Source organism: Ambystoma mexicanum, chromosome 11, assembly GCF_040938575.1.
Source record: "Ambystoma mexicanum isolate Mex_15411 chromosome 11, UKY_AmexF1_1, whole genome shotgun sequence".
Lineage (NCBI taxonomy): Eukaryota > Metazoa > Chordata > Amphibia > Caudata > Ambystomatidae > Ambystoma > Ambystoma mexicanum.
Genome location: NC_090934.1, coordinates 1,475,076,869 through 1,475,101,065, shown reverse-complemented (window position 1 = coordinate 1,475,101,065; position 24,197 = coordinate 1,475,076,869). Strand labels below are relative to the sequence as shown.

At 46.8% G+C, this 24,197-nt stretch overlaps 1 protein-coding gene across 1 annotated transcript in view; it reads right to left on the bottom strand.

Moving 5' to 3' along the window:
- LOC138504593 (ADAMTS-like protein 5) overlaps positions 1-24,197 on the bottom strand; it is a 567,458-nt gene that overhangs the window by 460,202 nt on the left and 83,059 nt on the right. Inside the window, exon 2 of the mRNA XM_069625180.1 lies at positions 3,371-3,440. Within this exon, the coding sequence (XP_069481281.1) occupies positions 3,371-3,440 (70 nt within the window). The remainder of the gene's footprint in view (positions 1-3,370; positions 3,441-24,197) is intronic.

Here is a 24,197-nt window from a genome sequence, read left to right as displayed (position 1 = left end):
AATCAGGCTTTTGAAAACCTGAAAAAGGCTCTTTGCCAAGCCCCAGTAGTCAGAGCTCCTGACTACCACCAAACTTTCATTGTGCAGACAGATGCTTCAAATGTAGGAATAGGTGCAGTACTCAGTCAACTGGATGTGAAAGGTAGGGAGCACCCCGTTTGCTTCATCAGCCGCAAGCTGAAGGATCCTGAAACAAGGTGGGCAACAATCGAAAGAGAATGCTTTGCTATCATGTGGGCTCTGAAGAAGTTTAGGCCATACTTGTATGGTTCTGCTTTTGTCATTCAGACTGACCACCAACCCTTGAGATTGTTAATGCAAATGAAAGGGGAAAACCCAAAACTACTGAAATGGTCGATCTGCCTGCAAGGGTTTGATTTCACCATTGAGCACAGGTCAGGGTGTCACCACCAAAATGCTGATGGTCTCTCTAGGATGTATGTCATCGACTAGAGGTATGAGATTCATCCAGGAGTGGATTAAATCCTCCTGTCCGTTAGTCTGGGGGGGGGGCGAGTGTTAGGGAGAATTCTCTGTTTAGGCTGAATTTCCTAACCTAGCAAGTCCCCCAGCAGCTTTGCTGGATTTCTGGAGTTTGTTTTTTTCCATCCTGCCAAGAGTGAGACTCTTTTTCTCCCACTCTTGGACATGAATGTGGTTACTTCCTTTGAATGTCAATGTGTTCTATGGGCTATGAGGTCTTTTACTCCATAGGGTCTCATATGTTTTCCTATGTGTGTTACACCGCAGCCTCCGTGCCGTAACACTGGGGTGTCCTAGAGGATCCCCACCATAGACTCCATACCCGGGGACTGACTACTGTCTCCCCGGGCATGTAAAGTCACCATTGGCTTTACTAGACCTAAATTTAGTAACCAAACTAGTACAAACCATCCTATTGTGGACGTACTGGTAGGGTAATTCGATTACCCCTGGGTCTGTTATTCGAGGGAGCACTGTCCCGTCCCCCCTCGTCGAGTTTTGGCTGGTGGCAGTGGAAACTACTTGTTATATTCGACCCCGAATATAAACCTATGGGATTCTTCCCATTGTTGGAGGTTAATACTTTTTCTCGTTAATCTCTAACATACCACCGGTTTATTTATCTTAAATAAATCTATCGGTTGGTATTTTCTGCCAGAACTCAGTTTTTAAAATGGCATCTGTGTTCGTCTCTGTGACTCCTAAACCAAAGGTTGAGCCCTTTGTTCCACTTCTGGTGGGCTTCTGCACAGAGGCCCTCCAAAGTGGTGCCATTCTGTCTGGGTACCACAGGGGGTGTGGGAGGGGGTTTAGGCACCCTGGACTGAGTTGCCTTGCCAACTCAAGTCGCACTCTGGTGTGATTGGCCCAAGTGGTGAGCCACCCCGCTCACCACTTAGCGTGTTTTGATTGACAGCTAGGCTGAATGAATGGGGGTTTTCCGCATAAAAGCAGGGCTTTTGGGACTGGATCTTCAGAAGTCGCCACAGGACCTAAGAATCCGACGAGGGTAAAGCTGAGCCGACCTGCAACGACGACACCTCCGGTGGAGCCCTGCTGAACCGACTCCCCACTTCCCGACGACAGAGGAGATCTCCCCGCCGGAGAGTCTTCTTCCCCTGACTGGTTGGAACAACCAGTCCCCTTTGCTTTTTCTTTGCTTCCAGGGCGTAGTGGTCGAATTGCCCGTGCTGAGCACCCCGGCAACTGGATAGCCACTATCCCGTACCGCGACCAAAAAGTGGTGCCTTGTGACGGAGCACTCCGCGGCTGGTCTCTTCCCTGGTGGTGCAACGATCTTCAACTTTCCTTCGACAACAAGATCATCTCTTCTCTTGGCAAAGCCCCGACTTGCATCCGCCACCAGGAACAACTGCCCCCGCCGGAGCTGTTTCTCCATATACAAGGTACCGTGTCCACCTGGCTTCCCTTGTGTCAGTTAGCGTGAGGTGTCTTAATCCTCGCCTCTCCATTGGGTCGCCTCCAAGCTTTCTTAACTTACTGTTCTGAACTGGTCCAATCTTTCTGTGACAATTTGCGCCAAAGACTCGAAGTGCATTTCCACTGATACTTTTTGGGACATTTCGCCTTGCCTCTCTCTGAGTGGGCCTAGCCTCTGAACTTTGTGATCTACAGTAGACCCTGCCTTACTTGCCTTGCATTTGTTCGTAAAAGTGTTGGTACTGAGTTGATTTCATACCCTGCCTTTTCTCTCCCATCCTAACTAATACTAGAGTGCCATCTAGGTTAAAGCATTCACCTCTGTCTGCAAATAAGTGGTGCCGTTGAACATAGAATTGTCAAACTATTGTTAGGGGGATTGATCTACGTATAGTAATTGTAATTGAAGTTGTTTGCCGTATTAGTGCCAGAGAGTTTTCTCTAGATGTGTTGTTATAAATAAATACCTATATATCTTTACACCCAAGCTCTGTTCCGTGTTTGCTTGTTCTATTGTGTAAATTGCCCTATTTTGTATACTCCACATACTGCCTAACCTTTCTTGAGAGAGGTCTGACTGCTCAGCCACAGCTACCAGGTGAATCTGTGTGGAACAGACAGCTATAAAGTGGGTTTACTGCCAACACCTGTAAGCCTAAATCCTTTGCAGTGGTCCCAGAGGGAACTGCACAGGTTTTCCGCTTAACATATCATTCAGTACAGGTGGCCACCGGCTCTGGGTTATACCATTCAGTAGAGGTGGCCACCAGCTTTGGGTTATACCATTCAGTGGAGGTGGCCACCGGCTGTGGGTTATACCATTCAGTATAAGTGGGCACAGCACAGGCTGTGGGTTATACCATTCAGTACAGGTGGCCACGGGCTGTGGGTTATATCATTCAGTACAGGTGGCCACCGGCTGTGGGTTATACCATTCAGTACAGGTGGCCACAGGCTGTGGGTTATACCATCTGAACTTGGGGGGCATGTCAACTGAGGTGCGTTTGAAATATCAAATTATGGTTTCACACTTGAAAGGAGGAAAATTAATGTTTCCAACTAATTACTGCCCAAAACATCATTCACATTGTGTGTAGTTGTTAATAATAATTAGATAGTTAGGGTTAGGGTTAATAATAATTAGAGCGGTTATCTTTTGAGTACATTGCAGATGTGTTTTGATATTTTACCCAATTACCGATGCACTGTGTCTAGCGCCACGAAGCTCAGTAAACAGGGAAGGGAGCAGCCACGGGGTTTCCTGCCTTTCCAAATCTGCAGAATGGGAACCACTACAGGGCTGATTATAAATATTTGTATATTTGTGGATCGCTTATAAATCCGTCCTTGATGTCTTCAGTTTCTGCCCTGGACTTGTACCACAAATGCAGCGCTATATTTTCCAGCCAAGAAGCAGCTTGTATGAATGTTGGTGGCGGTGACTTACCTGGCACGGTGTTGGTCCAATCTGGAAGGCCATAATGACACACGCCATGAGGAGACCTGGAGCTGTCAACCTAGACAGAGAAAGACAAAGGTCAAAAGGTGTCTCGTGAATGGGAGTAAGCAAAGCGTGCCCCGTGTCCTGGCACGGCTCGGTCTGGGCTCGAGGCTTCATTCACAACCAAAGAAAGCCTCCCAGAGACCCATCCGAAAATGCAACCCCCGTGATTAAATTATGCAGCACAAAAATGAGCATTCAACCTTACATGAGCAAAATACCAGACTCTATGACTCGACCCAAAAAGCAACACTTCTATGACGGGACCAGGGCCTGACTCATGACTCACTTCTAACATCCACGGTTAAGGCACAGGCCAGCGTGGATATCTAAGCTTAAGTTAGGCCAGTGCCGCAGGTGATCAGACTGAGCAGCAGACTGGGCAGCAGACTGAGACTGAGCAGCAGACTGGGCAGCAGACTGAGACTGAGCAGCAGACTGGGCATCTGACAGAGCAGCAGACTGAGACTGAGCAGCAGACTGAGCAGCAGACTGACACTGAGCAGCAGACTGGGCATCTGACTGAGCAGCAGACTGAGACTGAGCAGCAGACTGAGCAGCAGACTGAGACTGAGCAGCAGACTGGGCAGCAGACTGATACTGAGCAGCAGACTGAGACTGAGCAGCAGACTGGGCAGCAGACTGAGACTGAGCAGCAGACTGAGCAGCAGACTGAGACTGAGCAGCAGACTGGGCAGCAGACTGACACTGAGCAGCAGACTGGGCATCTGACTGAGCAGCAGACTGAGACTGAGCAGCAGACTGGGCAGCAGACTGAGACTGAGCAGCAGACTGAGCAGCAGACTGAGCAGCAGACTGACACTGAGCAGCAGACTGGGCATCTGACTGAGCAGCAGACTGAGACTGAGCAGCAGACTGGGCAGCAGACTGAGACTGAGCAGCAGACTGAGCAGCAGACTGAGCAGCAGACTGACACTGAGCAGCAGACTGGGCATCTGACTGAGCAGCAGACTGAGACTGAGCAGCAGACTGAGCAGCAGACTGACACTGAGCAGCAGACTGGGCATCTGACTGAGCAGCAGACTGAGACTGAGCAGCAGACTGAGCAGCAGACTGACACTGAGCAGCAGACTGGGCATCTGACTGAGCAGCAGACTGAGACTGAGCAGCAGACTGGGCAGCAGACTGAGACTGAGCAGCAGACTGAGCAGCAGACTGAGACTGAGCAGCAGACTGGGCAGCAGACTGAGACTGAGCAGCAGACTGAGCAGCAGACTGAAACCCAGATGAACCTTTGTGGGAGCCTTATGGCTAATTATGATTGGTTATGTGGTATTACTTTCTCCCCTAAAATGGAATAGATGGATTATCCGGGCATATGTACGACGATGATAAACAAAGGCAGATGTCTGCAGTGGAAACATTCAACCGCTATGTCACAGCTAACTCCGAACAATGCTGCACGTGTTTAAGGCCATTTATATAGCGCCTAATCACAGAGAGCACTGTCTAAGCGCTGAGCACAAGAGTCTAAAAGCGAGAGCATGCAGACATTGCAAGAAAAATCATTCATTTAAACAGGAGCTCATTTATCTGTTTTCTGGAATTGATTGATTGGTAAACTTGGGTCCAGGGGAAGCTATCGCACGTAAGGGCACATGGGACTGGACTTGAGCCACGTGCAGCTATCCCAGGTAAGGGATGATGGTACTGGACTTTGGCTGAGGGGTAGGATATCCCAGGTAATGGCAGATGCTACTGGACTTGGCCCCAGGGGCAGCTATCCCAGGTAAGGGAAGACAGTACTGGACTTGGCCCCAGAGCCGCTATCCCAGGTAAGGGGAGATGGTACTGGACTTGGCCCCAGGGGCAGCTATCCCAGGTAAGGGAAGACAGAACTGGACTTGGCCCCATAGCTGCTATCCCAGGTAAGGGGAGATGGTACTGGACTTGTGCAGGAGTAGGGGCTCTGAATTCTAGGGCTGAGACTCATTTTAGCATGCACATGTTAGCGTGGGTTTGAATTGTATAGGGGCTGAGGCGGTGAAACTCATTTCTGAACTCAACTCATTTCCGGACTCAAGAGTGTGAGTCTCAGGTAGGATTAAATAGATGCCAATGCACAGAGCACATGCTTGAAAGAGCAAAATGAACATACTACCCCAACCCCAGTTAACATGTAACTGAATCCCTTAATAACATTTAGTGCAAATTAGTCCGTGGTGAAATAGGCTGTAGGCAGATTTGGAAAATGCACAAAGCTCTTTAAAATGGTTCATTAAACGGGCAGGCTGAATTTGCGCTGGGCGATCCACTGAAAACAGGGCTTTGTTAGAGCAGGAAGCTCAAGGAGAGATGTATCTTTTGCTCTCCAGCAATGAAATCATGTGACATTGCACTGGAATGATCTGCTCAAGGGGAGGCATTTCCTTTGAGTGACAGGGGGATTTGATAAAAAGGGATTTGAGAGGGAATAATCGGTCATCTTCGGGCACTGGGAGACGAAGTGGCAAAGGGCTGGCTAGAGATGGAATTCAGAGCTGGCTGAGGCTGTCTGATGCTTAAGCGGTCCTTATCTGAGTGACCCTGAGTGAGGCAGACAGAAAGATTGGGGAAGATCTCCATACCAAACTGAATCAGAAATATTGCCAAGATATCTAGGCAAAAATGAGGTTAAGAGAGGGGCTGCAGTTTTGAATGAGGTCAGTTAGTCGAGGTTAAGTAGGTGACTTCATATTAGGTGCTGTCTATTTTTAAACAGGCATGTGACTCTGCATTTATGTTTAGAAAATCTTTGCTTTGTTTTTCTTTTTTTTTAAAGTGTATTTCTCTTGCCCAGTTCCACATTGCCAAGGACAGTTGGCAAGACTTGGCACAGAAAAAATACTTGTAAACTATTGCAATGCATTCGCGCTGTGAAATACAATGTGGGCTTAACTGTTACTCTGTGTAACTTGCATATTTCTATTTTACAGTAAGAAAATACAGATTTCAAAGTAACTTGTAGTCCTATTGCATCTATGTTGCATTCAGTCCATTTTATTTGACATGTATAAAAAGACAGAAGTGTAGTAAGAGATATCTCAAAAAAAAGTAGCTGCCGTGAGCTGTTTAGCAATAGAGATTGAATGAATGTGAAGTATTATTATTTTCTTTTAATTTGTATTTAATCATTTTGATTTTTTACAAAACCAGGCATGTACAAATGTGAAGTATTTCAATTGCATGCTTCATAATTGTTGAAATTCAACCAAAAGGGTGTAGTGTGGTATTGTACATAAAGTACCACAAGGGGGCATGAACCATTCATCCAGAGTGTATCAAGTCCAGTATTTTGTTTGCTGTTAGGGACCCTGGTAAAAACAATTGTTGGGCAATATTCTGAAATGAGTCTCACCACTATAAAAATACCACGAGTTACCACAATATATTACCAAGAATTATAAAATACCACCATATGCCACCATAACAAAACATACCACCTGTTATAGATATAACCCCAAAATAAAGCCAACATGTGGGCCCCGGGTAAGCTATCCCAGGTAAGGGAAGATGGTACTGGACTTGGGCCCATGGGCAGGATATCCCAGGTAAGGGAAGATGGTGCTGGACTTGGGCCCCGGGGAAGCTATCCCAGGTAAGGGAAGATGGTACTGGACTTGGGCCCCGGGGAAGCTATCCCAGGTAAGGGAAGATGGTATTGGACTTGGGCCCCGGGGAAGTTATCCCAGGTAAGGGAAGATGGTACTGGACTTGGGCCCCAGGGAAGCTATCCCAGGTAAGGGAAGATGGTACTGGACTTGGGCCCCGGGGAAGCTATCCCAGGTAAGGGAAGATGGTACTGGACTTGGGCCCATGGGCAGGATATCCCAGTTAAGGGAAGATGGTACTGGACTTGGGCCCCGGGGAAGCTATCCCGGGTAAGGGAAGATGGTACTGGACTTGGGCCCCGGGGAAGCTATCCCGGGTAAGGGCAGATGGTACTGGACTTGGGCCCCGGGGAAGCTGTCCCAGGTAAGGGAAGATGCTACTGGACTTGGGCCCAGGGGAAGCTATCCCAGGTAAGGGAAGATGGTACTGGACTTGGGCCCCGGGGAAGCTATCCCAGGTAAGGGAAGATGGTACTGGACTTGGGCCCCGGGGAAGCTATCCCAGGTAAGGGAAGATGGTACTGGACTTGGGACCAGGCGCAGGATATCCCAGGTAATGCTTGTTTGTTTGTTTGTTTGTTTATTTATTTATAGCGCGCGTCAGACCCGAAGGTATCCGGGCGCGTGTACAAGAATACTTTAAGCTTACAGGTTACAGTTACACATACCAGAGTAGTTACTGGATACATTGACAACAAGGATGATGATAACCACACACATTTGTACACAGAGGTATATACAGAGTAATATACACAAGTATTTTGTACATAGAGGTGTATACACAGTATACATTGAAAGTCAAAAAGCAAGGTAGAGTAAGCGGGGGAGATGGGCATGTGAGTATGCGTTCAGCTGCAATTTACAGGTGGATCAGGTGTGAGAAGTCCTGGTGTCGGTCAGTTATAGGTCGTTTTCTTTGAGACATTTAATACAGTTAAGTCTGAAGTGTGGATAGGATTGGTCAGACCTTAAAGAGGTAGGGAGGGAGTTCCACAACTGGGTTGCTTTGACTGGGAAGCTGTTGCCTGCGGCAGTGCTCAGTTTAAATGGGGGCACAACTAGATGGTTGGTCATTATGCTTCTCTGATAGGTCTATTGAAAGTACTTCTTTTGAACCTTTCTATTAGGTATTTGGGGGCTAAGTCATTGATACTTTTGAAAGTTAGTGATACTGTTTTAAGTTTAATTTTGTCAGCTGTAGAGAGCCAGTTTGATTATCTTCTGACATCTCAGATATGCTCTCTTCTTGGGATTCCTAAGGCAGCTCTGAGGGAGTTGTTCTGCAAGGTTTGGATTTTTTGCAGCGTGTGTTTATTAGACCCTATGTATAGTGCGTTGAAATAGTCCAATTTGGATAATACCAGAGCTCTTGATAGGGTGAGGCAGCTGGTGGTGGACAAGTATGGTTTAGCTGCTCTAATCAACTTGCAGGTGTATGCGGTAGTAGAGGCCATCGCACTCACCTGCTTTGTTAGAGAGAGGCAGGAGTCGAGGTAAAAACCTAATGTTTTTACCTCTTTTGCTACTTTAATGGTGTTGCTATCTATAACGAAGGAAGAATAGTCATCGTTCAGTCTTTTGATAGATAGATGGTACTGGACTTGGAAGCAGGGGCAGCTTTTCCAGATAAGAGCAGATGGTACTGGACCTGGGCCCAGGGGCAGAATATCCCAAGTAATGGCAGATGGTACTGGACCTGGAAGCAGGGGCAGCTTTTCCAGATAAGAGCAGATGGTACTGGACCTGGGCCCAGGAGCAGAATATCCCAAGTAATGGCAGATGGTACTGGACCTGGAAGCAGAGGCAGGATATCCCAGGTAAAAGCAGATGACACTGGACTTGGGTGCAGAGACAGCTATCCCAGGTAAGGGCAGATTGTAGTGGACTTGGGCCCAGGGGCAGGATATCCCAAGTAATGGGATATGGTACTGGACTTCCAAGCAGGGGAAGGATCCCAGGTAAGGGCAGATGGCACTGGACTTGGGCCCAGGGGTCGCTATCCCAGGTAAGGGCAAATGGTACTGGACTTGGGCCCAGGGGCTGGTATCACAGGTAAGGGCAGATAGCTCTGGACTTGGGTCCAGGGGAAGGATATCCCAGGTAATGGAAGATGGCACTGGACCTGGGAGCAAAGGCAGCTATCCCAGGTAAGGGCAGATGGTACTGGACATGGGCCCAAGGGCCCCTATCCCAGGTAAGGGCAGATGGTACTGGACTTGGGAACAGAGCCAGGCGATCCCAGGTGACGACAGATGGTCCTACACTTGGCCCGTATTGACTGGCCATCCCAAGTAAGGGCAGGGGATACGACAACATGTGTTCTGCATAGAAGGATTACCTACAATGAGATCTCTGGATCTAAGTACCCTTATTGGGCAGTAATGGGGGACCTTGTCCTGAGGACACCTGGGATAGTCCCAGCAACAGAAGCGTTGCTAGGGGAGGCTGAGATCATAGCCCAGGATAGAAACTCAGGGGCTACAACCAAAAGTCTAGCTAGCCCCGAGTCCTGCCAGTCCTGACATTAGCATAGCCCCGGGTCTTCTCCAGACCTAGCAACACCATTGCCCAGCAAATGTTCTTGGTTAAGCAGGCAAGATCACCGTTGATCCCTTTTCTTACTGGGAGTGGAAAAAGGGACGACCACGGGCTGGGATCCATGGTGGGACACAATTCAGAGTCAATCGATGCAGGACAGGCACTCATAGCTGATAACGATAGTCGGTTCTTGTGTTGCACTCTGACCCCACCGCTGCGATCTCTTCTGATGGGAATAGATGCAAACCTTTAAGTCAGTGGAGTGAGTGGTCAAAGAGGGTGGGAGCAGGTGGGAGCAGTGCTCCTCTCCTTTTTTTATTACTTTTTCTGTTCCTATACCTTTATTTTAAATACAAACCGTTCCTGAATGGCTTAGTTTTAAAATAAAAGTGTAGGAAGAAGTTGAAACTGATCCCTTAAACCGCAGGTGTGTTTGTTTGGGGGGTTGGAGTGCACGGGTTTGTGGGGAACGGGGCAGGCCAGCTGGGAGCATAGTTCCACTACTTGTTTTCGTGGACTTCGAGCACTGAGTGGAGTTGAGAAAACGCTCCTTCGATTGCTGACTCCGCAAGCTTCCAAGGCGATTCCTTCTTGGGACTTTGAGCAAATCCTTCTTCAGGCGTTGAGCGAATCCTTCTTGGGACTTTGAGCAAATCCTTCTTCAGGCGTTGAGCGAATCCTTCTTGGAACGTTGAGCAAATCCTTCTTGGGACGTTCAGAGAATCCTTCTTCAGGTGTTGAGCGAATCCTTCTTCAGGCGTTGAGCGAATCCTTTTTGGGCATTGAGCACATTTTTCTTTGGGCATTTAGCGAATCCTTCTTCAGGTGTTGAACAAATCCTTCTTGGGACGTTCAGCGAATCCTTTTTCAGGTGTTGAGCAAATCCTTCTTGGGACGTTCAGCGAATCCTTCTTCTGGTGTTGAGCAAATCCTTCTTTGGGCATTTAGCGAATCCTTCTTCAGGCGTTGAGCAAATCCTTCTATGGGCGTTGAGCAAATCCTTCTTGGAACGTTGAGCAAATCCTTCTTGGGACATTCAGCGAATCCTTCTTCAGGTGTTGAGCGAATCCTTCAGGCGTTGCGCAAATCCTTTTTGGGCGTTGAGCAAATCCTTCTTTGGGCATTTAGCGAATCCTTCTTCAGGTGTTGAGCGAATCCTTCTTGGGACGTTCAGCGAATCCTTCTTCAGGTGTTGAGCGAATCCTTCTGGGGACGTTCAGCGAATACTTCATCAGATGTTGAGCAAATCCTTCTTTGGGCATTTAGCAAATCCTTCTTCAGGCATTGAGCAAATCCTTCTTCGGGCGTTGAGCAAATCCTTCTTGGAACATTGAGCAAATCCTTCTTGGGACGTTCAGCGAATCCTTCTTCAGGTGTTGAGCAAATCCTTCTTCAGGCGTTGATCGAATCCTTTTTGGGCGTTGAGCAAATCCTTCCTTTGGCATTTAGCGAATCCTTCTTCAGGTGTTGAGCGAATCCTTTTTGGGACGTTCAGCGAATCCTTCTTCAGGTGTTGAGCGAATCCTTCCGGGGACGTTCAGCGAATCCTTCTTCAGGTGTTGAGCAAATCCTTCTTTGGGCATTTAGCGAATCCTTCTTCGGGCATTGAGCAAATCCTTCTTGGAACGTTGAGCAAATCCTTCTTGGGATGTTCAGCGAATCCTTCTTCAGGTGTTGAGCGAATCCTTTTTGGGCGTTGAGCAAATCCTTCTTTTGGCATTTAGCGAATCCTTCTTCAGGTGTTGAGCGAATCCTTTTGGGACGTTCAGCGAATCCTTCTTCATGTGTTGAGCGAATCCTTCTGGGGACGTTCAGCAAATCCTTCTTCAGGTGTTGAGCAAATCCTTCTTTGGGCATTTAGCGAATCCTTCTTCAGGCATTGAGCAAATCCTTCTTCAGGCTTTGAGCAAATCCTTCTTGGAACGTTGAGCAAATCCTTCTTGGGACGTTCAGCGAATCCTTCTTCAGGTGTTGAGCAAATCCTTCTTTGGGCATTTAGCGAATCCTTCTTCAGGCATTGAGCAAATCCTTCTTCGGGCATTGAGCAAATCCTTCTTCGGGCGTTGAGCAAATCCTTCTTCGGGGTGTGAAAGACTATCTACTGGTACCTTCTCTTGCAGTGGATATGCCAAAAGAATTGAAAGGGGGGTGTCTCCATAAATTGAAGGGGAGGCAGGAACTCAAAAAAGTGACTCCAGTGTTGTCTGCAATAATTTATATATGCTATTGATCTATTTTATACAAGTGATACCTGCTTCACAGCGCTTAGATGGGAAACATGGATGCGAACAGGAGGGGAAGGGCTATTTGGGCCGAGAACACGGGCCATTCCCAGTGATGTTGCCTGTTACTCATGAAGAGTTATCTCAAGGGCCCACTGGATACTCAAGTGCAGCATAAATCCATCTTTAGTCCACGTTCTGGTTTCCTCTCTGGATCTATGTCAGCGCTCCAGGAAGGCCTGAGTGAACCACTGTCTTTCCAAGTCCTTTGTGAGTCTTGCACATGTCTGTGGTTACTGCAAGAGTTGGCTCCAGAGTGATACGTCTTGAGTTGCTTGTGGCCTTGCGCCACTATCTTTGTTGTTTGTGATCCTTTGGCTGTCGTCGTTCAAGGCCCTTGCCAGGGTCCATCTCGGTTACTAGCGGGGAAGGAGATTGGACTATAACATGGGACCTAGTAGATTTTATATGTGATGGAGATCACATCATTAAAAAGATTTCACAGGGGAAATTATATGGTGATGTTTCTTTTAGTGAACATCAATCTGGCCGACCTGATTTAAACTATTTGTTATGTTATGCTATGTGTATAGCGCCTACTGGTATTGCTATGCCTCGAAGCACTGTGCTGTTTGAAAGAGCTACAGAGAGGATATTGCAGTGACCCATTCTACTCCGTGATCCATCCCAAGGAGTGGAAACATTTTCCCAGGAAGTGAAGTTTGCTGTTAGTGCCTTGACTTGCTGAGTTATCTGTTGCTTTGAGCAACAACACTTCCCGAGCTGTGTTGTGCCGGGGCTTGCCCAGGTGTATGGACCATTGAAAGGGGACGTGTCTGTTGTGATTTCCATCCAGGTTAACGATCATGGTTTTTACTTATTGAAGCATCATGTCTTGGCTACTCCCCAGTTGTCGACTGCAGGCACGCTGAGTGAAATGTGCCAGTGTAGCGGGCAAGCATGGATGCCAATGCCCACATATAATCCTTGAAAGGGCGTGTATAATGGATTTTAAGGGTTATGTATTTTATATGATGTTTTTCTACATGTTGTGTAAGGATTTTTGTAAGCTAAAAAGGCAACAATTAAAAAAAAAGGACGTGTAGATCATTCTGCCCCTTGCAGGATGAAGGACGACGCTGTGCTTACAGGTCCTCAGCGAAACAAGCATTTATGCAGCAACGTGTGAACATGTGTTCTCTCATTGCAGGGATTGATATTAGAATTACACTGCCGCATTTCTTTCTAAGAGCTATGTGTCAAATAACTTTTATCTACATGTCTTTTGCTTCTGCAGCACACCTGTCGCCCATGTGTAATCCCGCCTCGCCTTGGCTATTAAGTGCGCTTTGATCTGTCAATCACATGTTTCGTGCATTGACAGTGATCCTCGGATAGATTCTCCAGAGAAGCGCTGGAGAAACTTCTGCAAAGCACTTCGAGGTCATAATCCTGAAACTTCTGCGGGATCAAATGCACGGCTTCTATACTATGAAGGAACTGATGGCGGGTACAGCGGGGGCACAGCATGAAGTAACCTCCAAACATAGCCATGACCAAGAATGTGAGAATGAATCTAGCAGGTGCAGCCCAGGGCACCCTTAAGCGACAGCAACAACCGAAGACAGGTGACACACAGGGGAGCAACACATAACCTCTTACTAGTCATGGGTGAACCTTTCCATGATGATGCTGGCAGGGAAGGAAACAAGTCACTGCAGAGAACACTGCATGCTGTGGCCGGTAGCATAATCCTGGTGCCAGTGGCTATGCAAACAATTTAGGGCTACTGCGATCACACTAGCAGGAAACAGCTGCCGATTACTGTGGGCACTGCCAGCCATGACACAAGTGTTTGCCCGCTTGTGTCTGCATCCTCTGTTTGTATTACTGAGGGCATACCGCTCCAGCAGATGGGTGTTGGATGTGTGATAGAGAGACCCAAACAGGGTATTTGGTGCAGAGGTAGTGCAAGTGTATTGGAGATGTCAAGGATGTCAGGAAGCAAAGACATGCTTTTGTGGTAGGTAAAAAGATGTGAGTTTAGATTCAAGCATGGACACTTTTTTTTTACAATGGCATTACTGGCATAGGGCAAAAAGCAACATGAGAGTGTTCTTATGTGGCAACACTGGGATATATTGGCACATCAAGGAAGTAGATGATTTCTTACAGTGGCATTACTGGCATAGGGCAAAAAGCAACATGAGAGTGTTCTTATGAGTCAACACTGGGATATATTGGCACAGCCAGGAAGTAGATGATTTCTTACAGTGGCATTACTGGCATAGGGCAAAAAGCAACATGAGAGTGTTCTTATGTGGCAACACTGGGATATATTGGCACAGCAAAGAAGTAGATGATTTCTTACAGTGGCATTACTGGCATAGGGCAAACACCAAGATGAGAGTGTTCTTATGTGGGAATACTGGGATATAGTGGCACAGCAAGGAAGTAGATATTTTCTTACAGTGTCATTACTGGCATAGGGCAAACACCAACATGAGAGTGTTCTTATGCGGGAATACTGGGATATATTGGCACAGCCAGGAAGTAGATGATTTTTTACATTGGCATTACTGGCATAGGACAAACACCAAGATGAGAGTGTTCTTATGTGGGAATAATGGGATATAGTGGCACAGCAAGGAAGTAGATGTTTTCTTACAGTGGCATTACTGGCATAGGGCAAACACCAACATGAGAGTGTTCTTATGCGCGAATACTGGGATATATTGGCACAGCCAGGAAGTAGATGATTTCTTACAGTGGCATTACTGGCATAGGGCAAACACCAACATGAGAGTGTTCTTATGCGGGAATACTGGGATATATTGGCACAGCCAGGAAGTAGATGTTTTCTTACAGTGGCATTACTGGCATAGGGCAAACACCAACCTGAGAGTGTTCTGATGCGGGAATACTGGGATATATTGGCACCGCCAGGAAGCAGATGTTTTCTTACAGTGGCATTACTGGCATACGGCAAACAGCAACATGAGAGTGTTCTTATGTGGAAATACTGGGATATATTGGCACAGTCAGGAGGTAGATGATTTCTTACAGTGGCATTACTGGCATAGGGCAAACACCAACATGAGAGTGTTCTTATGTGGGAATACTGGGATATATTGGCACAGCCTGGAAGTAGATGTTTTATTACAGTGGCATTACTGGCATAGGGCAAGCACCAAGATGAGAGTGTTCTTATGTGGGAATACTAGGAAATAGTGGCACAGCAAGGAAGTAGATGTTTTCTTACAGTGGCATTACTGGCATAGGGCAAACACCAACACAAGAGTGTTCTTATGCAGGAATATTGGGATATATTGGCACAGCCAGGAAGCAGATGTTTTCTTACAGTGGCATTACTGGCATACGGCAAACACCAAAATGAGAGTGTTCTTATGCGGGAATACTCGGATATATTGGCACAGCCAGGAAGTAGATGATTTCTTACAGTGGCATTACTGGCATAGGGTAAACACCAACATGAGAGTGTTCTTATGTGGGAATACTGGCATATATTGGCACAGCAAGGAAGGAGATGATTTCTTACAGTGGCATTACTGGCATAGGGCAAAAAGCAACATGAGAGTGTTCTCATGTGGCAACACTGGGATATATTGGCACAGCAAGGAGGTAGATGATTTCTTACAGTGGCATCACTGGCATAGGGCAACAGCAACATCAGAGTGTTCTTATGTGGCAACACTGGGATATATTGGCACAGCAAGGAAGTAGATGATTTCTTACAGTGGCATCACTGGCGTAGGCCAAACACCAAGATGAGAGCGTTCTTATGTGGGAATACTGGGATATAGTGGCACAGCAAGGAAGTAGATGTTTTCTTACAGTGGCATTACTGGCGTAGGGCAAACACCAACATGAGAGTGTTGTTATGCGGGAATACTGGGATATTTTGGCACAGCCAGGAAGTAGATGATTTCTTACAGTGGCATTACTGGCATAGGGCAAACACCAACATGAGAGTGTTCCTATGTGGGAATACTGGGATATATTGGCACAGCCAGGAAGCAGATGTTTTCTTACAGTGGCATTACTGGCATAGGGCAAACACCAAAATGAGAGTGTTCTTATGCAGGAATACTGGGATATATTGGCACAGCCAGGAAATAGATGTTTTCTACAGTGGCATTACTGGCATAGGGCAAATACCAACATGAGAGTGTTCTTATGTGGGAATACTGGGATATATTGGCACAGCCAGGAAGCAGATGTTTTCTTACAGTGGCATACAGGCATAGGGCAAACACCAAAATGAGAGTGTTCTTATGTGGGAATACTGGGATATATTTTCACAGTCAGGAAGTAGATGATATCTTACAGTGGCATTACTGGCATAGGGCAAACACCAACATGAGAGTGTTCTTATGTGGGAATACTGGGATATATTGGCACAGCCAGGAAGGAGATGTTTTCTTACAGTGGCATTACTGGCATAGGCCAAACACCAAAATGAGAGTGTTCTTATGTGGGAATACTGGGATATATTGGCACAGTCAGGAAGTAGATGTTTTCTTACAGTGACATTAGTGGCATTTTGGGCAAAGCCAACATGAGTGTATGATTAGGTGGGGATACTGGCACGGCCAGTATTGCCCTTTGTTGCTACCCAGGCCTTAATGCATTACGGGCAGTAGTTACTGAGCCCTGGCATGTATTTTTGAACCCCAGCACTTATTGCCTCACTTTAATTATGAAGTGGCGATAGTCAGAACATCCATCGACCCCAATGAGCAGGTGTGAGCTGTAGTGTAGCTCCAAATATGTGGACACTGTGGGGAGCAGCTCCGGGTGGTGGCAGCAGTGGTAGTGAACTGCCTACCCGCAGTGTCACATGAGTGCTAGAATATGTTTGGGACCCGGCACTTCTTTTTCTTACAAATCAAGCACTGATTATGGGAAAGCCGACCTGAGTATGTTTTTACGTCAGAATACTGGCAAATATTAGCATAGAAAGCATAGACATGTTTTCTGACAGTGACATTACTGGCATAATGGGCAAGTCCAAAATGAGTGTGTTCTTAAGTGACAATATTGGCATATATTGATAGAGCCATCATAAAATGTTTTACTACAGTGGTAGAATACTAGCACATGCTGTGGACAAATGTATTAAAAAATACATTGGAAAATAATCCTGTAGTCATTTGGTGACCTGGATCCTATGGGATGTTTTCCTGTGTGACCAGACACAACTGATGACAGATTGTATGCCATTTTATCAATTTTTCACAATAAGTGTACAGTAAAATGCAGCACTTTAATCCACTCTCCTTCAAAACTCTCAGGCAGAGAACTGCCATGAACCCCCCGTGGTTGGGGCTCTCTCAAAATGCTGGTCAATCACACACTTTCATGGGAAATATGGACCCAAGACCAATTGAAAAATGCACCATTCTCTAAAGGCCAGGTGTCATGAATTAGTGTACATTGAAAAGACACTGGGGTGGGACAGGCATGCATATGGTTGGGGCTGGTGGGGCCAGTGGAGTGCAGGGACACTGCGCCCCTTGTCTGTGTAAGGGGTCCTTTCGGCTATGAGTGCAGGGATGGATACTGCACCCCTTGTCTGGGTAAGGGGTCCTTCGGCTACGAAGGCCACCTCTCACTTTCTCTGCCGCAAGCCTTCGAGAAGGAATATGTATTTGGGACACCAGGCAATTTCCATTCTACATATGGCTGCTCATGATCCTGCTCGTTTTTGGGGTCACCAAGTTAGGTGCACCTTGTATATCGTCACTTGCCACCAATAATGTGGTAAACGCCTCATTATTGACACCAAACATGCTCTACAAACGACACATCCCAGCACCCACCCTCCAACCCACCCGCGGGTCCCCCAGCCTACAGCTCCCCAGACAGGCCCGCAGCGCTACACGGCCACACCAGTGGGCGAGACATGCAAATATTCCAACATATGGAATTTGTTATCTGACAAAGCCTCATATTCTTCCCTCTCAGGGTTCAGGATCCCTTGAATCGGTGGAAGGGGTTGTGATCGCTGTTGATCTCTGTTCTCTATCTACCCAACCATCCTGAGGTTGCTGTCAGGCTTCTCAGTGGGGCTGGGGTGGTGGTCTTTATTAGCCCCAGCCTCCATTAGTAGTCTCTACTATCCCCAGCCTCCACTCCCCAGTTCTTGCTGGCTCAAGTCTTTAGGGGGGTGGAGGCAGTGTTATGCCTTCCCTCTTCTCAGTCTCTCACCCTTCCGCTTCTGCTGGTCCTGCTGGATTGGACCTCCCTGTGGAAGGCCACAAGAGTCATTGTCTTCCTATTCATCTTGTCCTGTTGGCTCAGCCTCGTCTGTGGCAGCAGTGGAATACCGCTCCTTAGTCTTCCCAGCTTATCGCTCCCACATTTTTGCTGACTCATCACTTTGTGCAGGTGGTGGTCTGCTCCGTCTCAGCATCTACTTTCTCTGGTTGGTCCCTCATTTCCTGCTGGCAGAGTTCCTTTACAGAGGGTCTCTCTCTATCCCTTTTACCAAACGACATGGCCCCCTGGAACGACCAGAAACGAGCACGCTACCAATCACCACAACACTGAATCATCTTAAAGCTATAAGCAAAGAAACTTTCAACAAACTGATCAAAGATACCATCTCGCCAGATACCCCAGTGACCCAAGCCCACCGGGCACCTTCAAAAAACTCCTCGACCACAGAACACCAGACTGATACCTCTGACTACTAATCAACCTATCCCTAAACACGCGAATAGTACCTAAAACTTTCAGATCACCACACATCAAGCCCCTCCTGAAAAATGAAACAGGAAACACAGAAGACCCCCAACTACAGACCCATATTAAATCTAACCCACTGGCGAAAATCCTTGAGAGCCACATCTACAAAGTACTAGTCAATGGAATACTCAACCACTCCCAAATTGGCTCCAGACCCATGGAAGCAACGGAATGAGCTCTTATATCCATATGGGATGACCTAAAAATAAATGCAGACAACAGCACCTAATCAGTCCTCATACTCTTAGACATATCAGCCACTTTCGACACAACACTAATACAGAGACTGGAGGAAGGCAGCATAAAACAATCTGAACTACAATGGCTGAAATCTTTCCTCATCGACCAAACAACATACTCATCGACATTCACATCTAACACTAAAAACATCCCCTATGGCACACCACAAGGATCCAGCCTCTCTCTGCTCCTTTTCAACATCTATATGTCCACCCTAATGAAACTCATCCAAACCGAAGGACGGACCACCTACAATTACACAGACGATACCCAACTCATCTTCAAGAAAAGGTCAGTCCAGGTCCCTAACAACACCCTCAACAAATGCCTTACGGATATAAACACCTGAATGACAAAAAACAATCTCAAGCTAAATCCGACCAGAAAATAAATAATGATCTTCTCTCCAGAAGATAATGCAACACACACACCAGGCCTGGACTCTGTGCATTGGAACCCAACTGGAGACTTCATCAGTGATCAACAACCTGGGAATCCTCATGGGCAATGGACTCTCACTAGAACAACAAGTCAAAGCAATAGGAATGAAATGCTTCTACCTCCCATGACTAATAAGAGGGCTACTCCCCGACCTCAACTCCCCACACAGAACCCTCGCAATCATCTACTTAGTACTATCGAGACTAGACTGCGTAAACAGCCTGTACCTTGGAATGCTAGAACACCTAAAAAAAACTACAAAGCATTCAAAATACCACAGCAAGACTACTCCTGAGACGAAATAGAAGAAACCACATTGCACCGGCCCTGAGAAGTCTACACTGGCTGGCACGAAAGAAATGCATCGACTTCAAAACCCTCTGCATCGCCCACAAATCACTACACGGACAAAGAGTCACATTTCTCCAAGCTGGAATCAACCGCTACCAAACAGGTAGAAAAGATGGAGCAACGATGTCCAAATATAAATGAAACACTAAGAGAAAATGAAATTCGGCAGAACTGCACCCTCTTATTTGATTGACAAATTTTGGAACTTATTACTAAAGGAAAGAAGAACAATGGAAGATCATATAACCTTCAGAAAACGACTGAAAACCTGGCTATTCAACATACTGAAAAAAAAGCTTAAATAAATGTCCAGCCTACAAACCATACTCTGTACCCAAAGCAAACAACGGAAAATACGGATCGAAGAACCAACAATAAAATAACCAGACACCCAATGCCAAACGGAAACCTACTAGCCATCCCCTCTTCTTTCTCGTTTTCTCAATTTACATTTCACCATTGTCTCCAAATATTAATCCAATTTACATTTTCGAATCCAATTTACATTTCTATTAGAATTCATAGTACTTCCTAATCATTCATATGCATTGCGTTATGCATAATGCTTTCAACATTTACATCAGAGTCACTATACGTCTGGTTATTCATACCAAGAACATTTTTCATATTTGATTCAAATTGCTGAAGTATCTTCTCTTTGTCAAATTGTACGACATTCCTTAAAATTCAATTTCTTAACAGATTCCTATTGACTTAATCAAATATGAAAAACATTTGTGATATAAATTGGATTCATATTTGAAGAAAATGGTGAAATGTAAATTGGATTGAAATTTGAAGAAATTGTGAAAGTATCAGAAGTGCTTTGTGCCTTGAGAAAGCTCTAGGTGGGCGAAACACTTGCATGCGCCCCATTTGGTTAATGGTGGCATGAGAAATAAGACATAATGCATGATGTACAACTAAATAATGTATTTATTTGTGTTTGTTAATAAATGGATTAAAGACTTAGCGTAACATTACCCTACTGTTACATGCTATAGCCCTGCTGCATATACATGAAGTCACAAGCTAGAAGGCCGTGCAAGATTCTTAAGATGGAGTTCTAAACTCTGACCTAGTGGGCAGAAGTTTAGGAGGCCACCATAGTTTAGTGGAACAGGGGAACCTTTCGGACAAACCAGACCAATCTACGCTAGCTTGGCAGGCGGTCAAGACTATGGGCCTCATCATGAGTTGGGCGGTAACGCCGGCGGTAATAGCCTTGGCGCTATCTGCCCTACTGCCAAACCCATCTGCGCTACTAGCGCCGGATCACGGGTTTGGTGGATTTGGAAATCCCCATTCCCCATTGAGCCCAGTCGGGCATGCCCCATTCCCCATTGGGCTCAATGGGGAAATTTTGAGCTCATACCGGCGGTGGATTTCCCGCCGGCGGTATGAGCGCGAATTTTCGGAGAAATCTCCCAAAGCCCTGATTTGGCGGACCCTTAAATCTGGCGGTATCAGCGCTACCGCTGGATTTAAAGGTTACCGCCAGACTCGTGATGAGGCCCTAAGTGTCCAGAGGGGTGAGAGTGATCGGAAGCCCACAATAAGCACAGACAGTAAAACTCCACAGAATACTCTTAGACAAGTGTATATCAAAAATACATTTATCATAGGCCTTATAAGTAAACACGAATAACCCACAGTAATAATATACAGTTACCACACACGCCTTACATTATTTGCATTTCGCCTAATGCGGATAAGTGGGAGAACACAACCACAACCTGTAACAGCAGAGGTAAGTAAACACAATGATCAAATTAACAGTTCTTCAAAGTTGAGCCCTAACTTATACAGTCCAGCCCTATGAAGTGGGGAGCCTTGTGCTCAAAAGTACAGCGGTGCGTTAACAACGCACGGTCATGTGCACGAGCGAAAGCACGTCCTCTTTAGGGAGCTGAAGCAGTTCAGGAAGGGGCTTGAGGTGATGAAAAATACGCCCTATTATTCAAGGAGGGTCTACCCTTGCAGGTAGAATGACGTTTGGATTTCATGAATAGCTAGGGAGCGCAAGCTAGCCCCGCTGAGTATCTTTTCGGGGATTCTCGTGCTTAAAAACAAATGGCTGTGCCAGGGAGCCACCGGTAAGTGATGCAAATACTCACCGACCCTCGACACAGTCCAAGCCAAACTTTGCCAGTTTAGTCCAGGTCGCTTTTAGGTTTAACCCCTGCAGTTACACGTTGCTCCGGCTCTCAGCGGATGAGGGATGGGATGATCGTCTGTGGTGGGACAGTAGCCTTTTCTCAGCTCTCGAAGAAGAAAGGTAGACAGTTCCAATGCAGCACATCGCAGGGCACAGAGGGGCAGGTATCCAAGGCTCGTACAGTTGCACAGGTTTGCTTTAGCATTTCAGGATACTTGGCTCCTTTTGTAGTTCAGAGTTAACTTCAGGTGATCGATCTGGAATGGATGCAGAACCCCTTCTCTTATCCAAGATTCCTTTCGCGCTCAAATATGGGACAGCCAATGGAAGATCTGCTCTCTTGCATGCATGCGTGCCACGGTGCGGGTCACTCCCGGCCCACGGTGGTCCCAGTCTTCAGGCACACCAGACATCCTGTCACCAGTAGTGTTGATTGGGTCCAGACAGTCACAACCCTCTTCTTGGGCACCAGCACTCGTGACATGCAGGTGCCCGCAAATGTGGTTTTCACGGAAGGCTGCATGCCCAAATAAGGAATTCCCGGGTCACTCGACCTGGGGAAGGCCAAGGGACAAAATGGCCAAAGGACAGCACTGGCCACAGTCTTGGGCCAAACGTGGTAAACGCAGTATGGTCCATAAAAAGGAAGTAAAAATACTTTTAAAGTAAACTGCTGTCACCAGTTTGTCCTAGGCACACTTTTACAAACACCAAAAAATCCTTAGAGGGTGGCTAGGGCCATACAACAAAAGGACCCTATGCGCGGTAGTGTAAGGTACTTGGCACATAGATAAAAAGTTACCAAGAAATGGCAACATAGTTAAAGACTAAGGGAAATATAGATTCCCAGTACTGACAGTCTGAAGGATGTGTCAGTTTCCCCATAACAGATGAGCGAAAGCCCAGAGGAGCGCAGCTGAAGGCTGTGCTTCACAGGAAAAAGTCAGGTTAGGATAGCCAAACAAAAGCAAAAGGTTTGGGGGGTGCATAAACGGAGGGAAAATTGCACCTAATCCAAATCTTTCCTAACAAAGATCACTCACCAACAGCGAGAAATAGCAAAACACTGGACTAGCAAGGACTGGAGCGTGTATAGAAAAGCCCACACCAAGTGTAACCTGCTCACCCCCTGTAAGCACCACTCCACTACCTCGGAGGGGGCCTTGCCACTTCTATATAAGACCCGTAGGATCTAGTGCAGGCGGCTGAACATTGTCACAGGCAACACATGTTCCTGACCATGCCAAACACCCAACGCAATCATAGGGTGACTTTCAGTTGTGTGCCACCCTGCAGCAATGAACATACAGTCAAATCAAGTTGCAAATGCTCTACTTAAAACGCTGCAAAAAACACTGAAGGGTGTAACAAACCACTGCACAGAATGCAATCTCTAAAAGACCAAAACCAAAAAACCAGAGCAACACTCCCAGGGTAAGGCTCCTGCCATAAGCGGGCTCTGCAGGATGTCGGGAACAGGAAGTACTCATGGATAGGCGTTCCACACCCCAGCAATATGGTGAAGCGTCCTTGACACGGGAGGCCACGCCCCCCCGGCCTGAAGACACACGCTTGTGTCTGCCTCTGATGCTTGCCCTACTGTGACAAGTCCACACAGACCAAGAAGAATCCTAACTCACGACTACACACTCAACCCGAGAGGATGGAGCAATGAGGCTCAAGCCTTCGTATCCAAAAATCACAGCTGATGGATACAATCTATCAGCAAGAAGAAGACAGACGGCCTCTGATGCACCACTCGTGACTGCAGCTCATTGGTCGCCCTTCTGAAGTGACCTCATGAGCAGCTGGCTGCTGATGCGAGTCCTCACTGCTTGCTTTGCTGCCTGGGTGTATGAAAGCTTCATCTGTTCTAAAGAAGAGCCTACCATTGCTTACACTCTGTATATCTGCTGAACAGGCAACAAGTCGAAGCCTGACATTTTCTCCGGCGTAGACAGTAAACAAGCCTTGCGTTCTGGAGGGATGGGTCATGACGGGATTGGTGGAGAGATGCATTAGCAAACTCTAGGGCTGAGGGAAGGTCACTGCATCCTCATGAGTATCTACTCATCAGAGTCACATGTATCTGAACTTTCAGCCACTGGCACTTTCTATGCTTGCTCCTTTCATTATAACTCTGGGTGTGGAAAGTTCTGCTGAGAAAAGAGGCCAGCGAAGATCCCAACCCATGAAGCCGGCCCTCTCTTTTAAGGGCGTCCTTGGGGTAACAGGTACCCCTCCTATACATAAGAGCATTCACAGCGGGTGGCAGCGACATAGCTATTCCAGAATGATGCCGCTGGCTTGGTAACATGGATCTAAGCCCCCTGCCCCCACACAGAGAAGATGATTAGACGGGGAGGCGGGTGAGTAGAAGTAGGGCTGGCGTAGGATACCAGAGCAACTGAATAAAGAGCAAACACTTCAATATTAACCAC